The sequence below is a fragment of the Bos indicus x Bos taurus genome, chromosome 7 (assembly GCF_003369695.1).
Source record: "Bos indicus x Bos taurus breed Angus x Brahman F1 hybrid chromosome 7, Bos_hybrid_MaternalHap_v2.0, whole genome shotgun sequence".
NCBI lineage: Eukaryota > Metazoa > Chordata > Mammalia > Artiodactyla > Bovidae > Bos > Bos indicus x Bos taurus.
The window spans coordinates 70,657,879-70,666,944 of NC_040082.1; the positions used below are offsets into that span (position 1 = coordinate 70,657,879).

The 9,066-nt window shown below is 39.9% G+C and overlaps 1 protein-coding gene across 1 annotated transcript; it reads left to right on the forward strand.

Annotated features, from left to right (window-relative positions):
- The first annotated feature begins 3,295 nt into the window (after positions 1-3,295).
- On the forward strand, positions 3,296-4,234 carry LOC113895500 (olfactory receptor 2Y1). The gene has a single exon (XM_027546786.1). It carries the CDS (start codon positions 3,296-3,298, stop codon positions 4,232-4,234), a length of 939 nt encoding a protein of 312 aa, XP_027402587.1.
- Positions 4,235-9,066: the final 4,832 nt, after the last annotated feature.

Below are 9,066 nucleotides of genomic sequence, written 5' to 3' on the forward strand. Positions count from 1 at the left end.
TTCTAGTTTGGCAAGCTATGTAGCTTGGTAGCGCCCATTCCTGAGATGGGACATACAGGATAAGAACCAGTTTTATTCTTATGATGAATTCAGTATTAGACATTGCTGAGTTCTAAGTGCTTAGGGGATATCCAAGGGAAGATTCGCAGCAAGAAGAAGGACTAAAGCAGTTTGAAGTTCAGAATAGAGATCAGGGGATTGAGAGATATACTTGGGTGTTATTACCATTGATTCAAGCCTGGAATGGATGGCATTTTCCAGGAACCATCTGCAAAGTGGTAAAAAAAAAAAAGGAGATCTTGGGTGGGACCTTGAGAAGGAATGCTAACATGTAAGAAATGCACAGAAAAATAGGATTATACCGCAGAGATTAAGGAATGGGCAGAGAAGACAGAAAGACATCCAGGAAAGCAAGGGCAGAATTCTCATATAGAAGGAGACAGTAGTCAACACATAAAATGCTGAGACAAAGATAAGAACTGTCGATGTCCCTGAATCTTCTCATAAAGACTTGTGAGGATAAAACCCCTATTGCAGTGGGTTGAAGGATAAATGGGAAGGAGGTTATTGAAACATTGAACATAGACAACTCTTTTAATAAACTTATCTAAGAAGGAAGAGAAAAGAGGGCAGTAACTAGAAGGGGACACAGGATGAAAAGAGGCTTTTTAAATTAGAGAGGCTTGATCAGATGTCATTTCTATTGGGGAAGAGATAGTAGAGAGAGAGAGATGTTAATGGTGCATTAGAAAGGCTGCAAATTTTTAGTAGCATTGAGATGGGCATTTGAATTATTCTTTTTAGCAGAATTTATTAGCCTGAGTTTAGTCTATAGAGAATTGCATTCTTCCAAAATTGGGTGCATGGGTCAAAGAGATAATAAATTAAGAATATTAGTAAGAAAATAGTTGACATGACATATCAAGAAATCCAAGACACGTAGAGATGGGAGTAAGGAACTGATAGGAGGGAATAAAAAAGCAAAAGACCATATGTGAGGAAATGAGGCAGGAGCTTCATTAAAAAAAGTTCTGGGTCTGAGATACTATGGCAGTCATGCATCAAATGGTGCAAGGACATCTGTGGAAATGATTTTTAGATCTCCTTCCAAGCTAGAAAGGCCAAAGTCTAGACTGGATTTTTATCTAGTCCGAGCTCACATTTGGTAAAATTCAGCAATCAAGTGGGCTCTGTTGGCTTGCATTGTTTTCGATCAGGATACTCCTACATCATCTTTGTTTTCTACCTTTTTAGTGAACAGCTGTCACATTTAATCTCCTCCATTCAACATTTGTTTAAGGTTTTGAAGCTAAGTTCAATACTATCTTATTATCTTATCTATTGGTTTAGAGCTCCTTGTTTCATCATTGTGAGATCCCTTTGAATTATGGTTTTATCATACATCATGTTACTTGTGTTTTAAAACTTTTACTCAATTGAAAATATATTTATCTCTCTGCCATCATACAAATCCTTGACGAAATACACTGCAGAAGGGTTAAAAACCTTTGCACTAAATGATGGCAAAGCAGGAATTGTTAAACCTTTGCCACATCGCAGATGAGTTAATTCTTTTGTGTTGCACAGGAAACATATATTTCTGGAACATTTATGTTCACCAAGTATGATGCAAACTTTGGAAATACATTCGTTGATTCATTTAACAACAGTTATCAAAACCTTTTACTCACCAGGAACTTCACCGAGAGATGGAGGCAAAATGGTGAACAAAAGCAAAGCTAGTTTCATAAAACTTAAAAATTAGTGGTTGAGAGCAACAAGTGTTAAAAATGTGTATGGAATATTCTTTGCAGCTCACAGAATGTATCATACCATTTAATACCAATCAAAATCCTATGAAATAAAGTTATTTTCTCTATTTAAAGCTAAGTAGGTTGAGACTCACAGAAGTAAAATTTCCAGAACAGGTAGCACAGTACAGTGGGTTGGTGATAGAGCTGATCTGTAGGAACCTGACTATGGACTTTCAGGTCTATTGCACTAGACTATGGTGACCATTTGAAACACATAGTTGATCAGAAAGAATTATGTAGAGTATTCTAAGGCATTTGGATAGTCACCTGATACTAAAGAGCAGCATGATTTAAGAATTCTGAGCAGTGAAGAGACACGATCTTATTTGCAATTTAAGAAAGTCATTCTGACAATAGTGTTAGGAGTTGATTCATAAATAGTCTCTAAACAAGATATTTTGGAATATAATGGGAATATTGAGCCATCAATCAAGTCATTGAAAACACAAGATGAAAAGGAGAAAGAAGTGAAAGATATTTAGGCTATAGCTTCAATAGGACATATTGAGCAATCAATTTTAGGATGGGGTGAGGAGAGATCTGAGATAACCACAAAAATTTTTTAGGAGGAAGAGGCTATCACTTACCGAGTAAGGGAATGCAACAGAAGCATATTTGGAGGGGAGATATGAGACTTGAACATGCTAACCTTGAGATGCCTGTGGATTATCTGAGTAGAAATGTTCACAAAGAAGAGATACTTGATTTTGAAGTTCTGAAGAACAGTCTTGGCTGCAAACCAATACTTGGAAGTCATTATTGGTAACTGAAGCCATGAATGGGATCACCAGAAAGAGTGTATAGGGTGAGGAGACAGCCAGGTAAAGTTTCCAGGGAATGATACTATTTAAGACCTTATTGAAAGAAGAGGCACCATCAAAGGAGAATACACTGAGTTGACAAGGAGGAGGATGTGTATTTATGGAAGCCAGTGACGGAGTTTCCAAAAGGAAACATGATCAACAGTAAACAGGAAGATGGGAGAAGTCTGTACCTTACACGCATTGTCATTTTTTGACCAATTAAAATTTTATTTATATTTATGTTATGGGGATTTGATGGATATATTTATCGGTTGGAGAAGGGGGAAATTATTCTAGGCATCGTAACTCATCACAAGAAGCATACTTGTTGCTATTTTTTTTTTCCCCAAAAGGATGGATCTACACTTTTCTTGATTCTTTTCAACAGATTGTCTCTGCTTTCAGACAAGGAAACATCAGGTCCCGAGGATTGAGTGGCCTGGCTGAAATCATAGAGGAAGCACATAACAGGACTGGAGTTCAAATGAAAGTCACATCATTCTTAATCTAGTAATCTTCACTCTCAAAGTAGGAGAAGACTGGACAGAATGGAGCTGAATAGCAAAACAGATAACACAATGCATGAGTTAGAATTATCTAGGGAAAATTGTGAAATAATTTTTAAATCCTTCTTCATAAGAGTCATTACATTGTCTTCTGCTATTTGAACAGGCAAAAATGGGAAGTTTCAACACAAGTTTTAGAGAAGGCTTCATTTTAATGGGCTTCTCAGATTGGTCTCAACTGGAGCCCATCCTTTTTGTCTTTATTTTAGTTTTCTACTCCTTAACTATCTTCGGTAACACCACCATCATCACTCTTTCCCTCCTGGAACGTCAATTGCACACGCCCATGTACTTCTTTCTTAGACATCTTTCCTTCCTGGACCTCTGCTATACCACCAGCACTGTGCCCCAGCTTCTGATCAACCTTCACGGACTTGACCGGACCATCAGCTACGAAGGGTGTGTGGTCCAGCTCTTCAGCTCCCTTGCCCTAGGCTCCACTGAATGTGTGCTCCTGGTGGTGATGGCCTTTGACCGCTATGCTGCTGTCTGTCATCCCCTCCACTACACAGCCATTATGCACCCCCACCTCTGCCAGACACTGGCTATTGCCTCCTGGGTAGGAGGCTGCATGAACTCTCTGGTTCAGACAGGCCTCATGATGGCTATGCCTCTCTGTGGTCTCCATCTCCTGAATCACTTCTTCTGTGAGATGACTGTTCTCCTGAAGCTGGCTTGTGAAGACACAGAAGGGACAGAGACCAAGATGTTTGTGGCTCGAGCCATAATCTTGGTTGTTCCTGCACTACTAATTCTAGGCTCCTATGTATACATTGTTCAGACAGTGCTGAAAGTCAGGTCAGTGGCTGGGAGAAGAAAGGCTTTTGGGACTTGTGGGTCCCATCTCTTGGTGGTTTCACTTTTTTATGGCTCAGCCATCTATACGTACCTCCAACCCATGCACAGTTATTCTGAGAGTGAGGGAAAGTTTGTAGCCCTTTTTTATACCATAGTTACCCCTATGCTCAATCCTCTAATTTATACCCTAAGGAACAAGGATGTGAAGGGGGCTGTGAGGAAGGTACTAGGGAGAGGCAGATACTCAGTGTAGGAGAGAAAAGGAGGAATAATACAGTCATCTGTCGTAGCTCTCACACCTTGGAGCCCATCTGATCCCTGGAGGGGAGTTCAGTTCAGTTCAGTCGCTCAGTCGTGTCTGACTCTTTGCGACCCCATGAACCACAGCACGCCAGGCCTCCCTGTCCATCACCAACTCCCGGAGTCCACGCAAACCCATGTCCATTGAGTTGGTGATACCATCCAACCATCTCATCCTCTGTTGTTCCCTTCTCCTCCTGCCCTCAATCTTTCCCAGCATCAGGGTCTTTTCCAATGAGTCAGGAGGGGAATTAGTCATTAGAAAATAGTTCTTTATAGGCCAGAGTTTTACTGCGTTCCTTGTTTGGCAGTTGGAAGTGGATATTTCTTATGACTCTTTCTAGTTCAATGTCTATTATTATGCAAAAGAGAGTAAGTGTTGATTTGTATCAGAACTTTCCATGGAATGAAGTTGGAAAAAAGGTATACTGTGTCTACTTATGGAGAGTGGGCAGGGTTCTCAGCAAATCTGTGAGAGAAGACTTGATTGGGATGACAGCAAGCTTTCCAAAGTCAGTGATTCCCATGTGGTACAATATAGATGGCACCGTCCTCACAGGGAGAAGACATGAATTCACCCCTGTTCTTCTACTTAACCATGGCCCTCATATCTCTTGGGCTTCACTTGTGGCTCAGCTGGTAAAGAATCCGCCTGCAATGTGGGAGACCTGGGTTTGATCCCTGGGTTTGGAAGATCCCCTGGAGAAGGGGAAGGCTACTCATTCCAGTATTCTGGCCTGGACAGTTCCATGGACTGTATAGTCCATGGGGTCTCAAAGAGTTGGACACAACTGAGCGACCTTCACTTTCACTTCACTTTCACATTGCAGGACCATTTCTAAGATCTCCTTTGGTGGTTACCAGTCTATGAAACTTGGCACAAATAGAGATCATGAACAGAGGTTCTTCATGGAGCATATATAGTCTCAGACGTGAATATAATTAACCTATTTGAAGAAAAGACAAAATTATTAGGACATCACTGAGTAATGGGAAGGATCAACATCTCATCAGCTGTACTAAGAGACTTATCATGCTGATTTGGGTCATGGACAAGGTCTTTTCCATGGAAGAGAAGAATAGAGATGAAATGAGTATAAAAATAATGAGAAAGTGATATAGGAAAAGAAGAAAGAGCAGAAGTGAAAGAAAAAAAGAGAGAGAGAGATTTCTGCGGTAGGCAGTGGTGGGCAGGTCAAAAGACTCTAGGGCAAGGGGGGAAAGCAGTGGACACTTGAAATTCCAGTACTGTCTTTCCAATCCACATACTGAAATGATGCTTCCATGTCAAAGGCAGAAATCATTGTTGATAATCTTTTACAGTAAGTCTCAGTGATTTTCACGTTGGGTTAATCTTGTTTTATTCCAGTAACAACAACTAATATTTGTTTGCTATTTTAAAAACATTTTGAATAAATTGTCATTAATCTTTACAACAGCCTTATGAAAGTTTTGTCATTTTCCCTATTGATGATTAAACTGAAGTTTCAAAGTTTTAAGTAACTTTTCCAGGTTCAGTGAGCCTGAGGTCCAGGTTTATGTCATCCTAAATCCAACCTTTGTTACTACATCTTACCAATTCTGCTTTAAAAAAAAATAGAAAGTGTACTGTTGCATCTTTTAAATTTTTTAAATTAATTAATTAAATCCTATCAACTTATCCACTACTTAAGTAGCTCAAGAAACTAACCAACAATCTTTGTGGAATGAATAGTTTTCCTCTTAAATGTTGAGCATGTGAGTTCCTAGTAAATCAAGGTTCAAACTCTTCAAACATATGAATTAACTTAATAGAGAAAAAAGTATTATTTGAATCATCAGTGCAAAATTTAATAAACTTATTTTTGGACAATGTGTTATTCTTTCAGTTGAAATGCAGAAAAATAACCTCTCAATTGTATTGAGGGGAACATATCATTAAAGTAATTTGTGAAGATTAATTTATTTTAATTGGAGAATAATTACTTTACAATATTGTGATATTTTTTTTGCCAGACATCGACATGAATTGGCCACAGGTATACATGTTTAAGAGGCCACTGAAACAGTTGGGTACATACAGCCATTGTGTTTGCAAGTCAGTTCCTACTGGAGGCAAATGCTATCTCCATAGGAACCTACACCCTTGGGTCTCCTTAGATCTTCTTATCCATGGCAGTGGCTAATTGATCATCAGAGGGCATGCATCCCAGTAGCCACGCCAGAGTCACTGAGTGATTCAAAGTTTCCCTCACCTATCCAAGAGAGGAAGTCAGAGGTGAGTCCCCCTGAGAGAAACAGAATAGTAACAGCTTGGCACTGTCTCCTTTGTCTGATTCTTTGTGACCTCATGGACTTCAGCCTGCCAGGTTCCTGCCAGTCCTTGGGATTTCCCAGGCAAGAATACTTGAGTGGGTAGCTGTTTCCTTCTCCTGGGGATCTTTCCAATCCAGGGATCGAACACAGGTCTCTTGCTTGTCAGGGGAATTCTTTACCACTGAGTCACCAGGGAAGCTTCCTTTTAGAGCCCAAAGGGATGCAATTAGAAATTTTGCCATTTGTCCTTAGCCTGCTAAACCTTCAAAGTGGAGTTTTGAGTTGGAAATAATGTTGCGTGAAATACTTAAAATGAGGGCTTATCTGTTGAAAAGAAAGGGAGACTTGAGAGAGAAAAGACTGTATAGGATTGGCTCTCAAGTAAAAAATTAAAGGGTGATTTAAAAAATAAAGGAGAAACTATAAGAACTTAGATATATTTCAGTAAATACCAGGAAAAACTGTTACTACAGATTTAAAAAACATTTCTGGACTTTATAACCTGTTATATCTTTTTAAATTTCATTGGTTTTACTGGTATTACCTTTAACTAATATTAATAGGAAATTCCTCAATGATTTGAGTGCTTACTAAGGAGATACTTCATGTTGGGAAGGTGCTTTAACTGCAGAAAGGAAGGACCAGACACACCCACCTCAGAACCAACATCAAAAGAGAATACTGCTATCCTCAGGGAGGTAGTAGTGAGTGTGTGCGTGTTTGTGTGTGTGTGTTTTGGGTGGAGAGATGAGCCTGTGTGATGCATACACGTGCTGGGGTGAGGGTGATCCTTCAGAGACTTGATGTGACACCAGGAGACTGAACAGCAGGAAAAGACCATAGGTAATTTTCAGCACTGGTCACGTTTATCTTCGTCCAGTCTCCATTCTTTTATATGCACAAGAGGATGGATAATCCTTTCTCCTTAAACTTTTTCTTGCATCTCAATGCTCAAATGTGCCTCATGAACCATGATCTGAGTCAGAAGAATAGTAAAGAGCTAGGAGATGCATTTGGGGCATGGAGTCCTTACCCATATCAAATACTCCTATGAATTTTTGAAGATTTTTATGTCCTTTTCTAGCTCTTTGTGTGGTTAATGTGAAAGGTCTGAGCTATGACACTTCCTTTATTATAGCCAAATCCAGGGCTTTTTCTTAGTTATATTAATATTTTAACTTGAAGACTGGAACTAAAGAGGGACAATTCTTTCTTTTCTTCTTTTGATTTTAATGGGGTATTCACATACAACACTGTACAAATTTAAGGTGTATAGCATAATGACTTAACTTATATGCATTACAAAACAATTGTCATCATATATTTAGTTAACATCCATTATCTCATATAGACAAAGGAAAAGAAAAAAATTTTCCTTGTAATGAGAACTTTTAGGATATACCCAACAGCTTTCAACTATACTATATAGCAATGCTAACTGCAGTCATTATGTTGTACGTCACATCCTCAGAATTTGTTTTGTAAGTGGAAGTTCATACCCTCACACAATGTTCATTCAGTTCTCCCACACCCTTCATTTGCCTCTAGAAGCACAAATTTGATTTCTTTCTCTATGAGTTTTTTTTTAAAAAGATTCCACATATAAACAAGATTTGTCTTTCTCTATATTTGTCTTTTTCTGTCTCACTTATTTCACTTAGCATGATGCCCTCAAAATCCATTTGATCCAGTAATCCCACTTCTGAAAATACATTTGAAGGAAAACCAAATCACTTTTCAAAGAGATATCTGCACCCTTACATTCATTCCAGCATTGTTCACAATAGCCTAGACATGGAAACCATCTAAGTGTCCGTAGACAGATGGATGAATAAAAAAATGTGGTGTAAAGTTGGCTGGACAAGTTTGAGACACTCTAGATTCTGTAGGCAACCATGTCAGGAACTTGTCCTGCTCACCAGTGGGCTGACACCAGTTCTGGGTCCCCAAGGGCCCTACAGTCAAAGGCCCTAGGATGTGGTTCCATCAACCAGCAAGCTGATGCCAACTCCAAGACATCTTGGACACTTCAGGTAGCTGCCCTTGGATCCAGGTCCACTCACCAGCAGGTCAACACCAACTTTGGAACACCATGAACCCCACAGCCAGCCATATAAGGGGCTGGCCCTGACCACTAGCAGACTGACTCTAGATCTGAGACCACTGGCTCTGTTACTACTCACCCCAGAACCTAGCTCTGCCCACCAGTGGTTAATAACTAGCCCTGGCAATCTTTAGGGTTCTGCAGGCAGCCACCTCATGACCAGGCCCTAGCAGTGGTTGGTAGCTCCCACACAAAGAGGGCCTAGCAACCAACTGGGCCAGAGGGATCAGCCACACCTACAGACCACCCATAGTAGTCAGTCTGCCACAATAGAAGGGCCCATGCAGCCCACCTTGGGGGCATCCCTAGAGCAAATAGCTTTAATGATCAGAGGGGAGTGCATTTCTAGGGTGCATAGGACAAGTTCTATAAAAGGTCACTTCTCC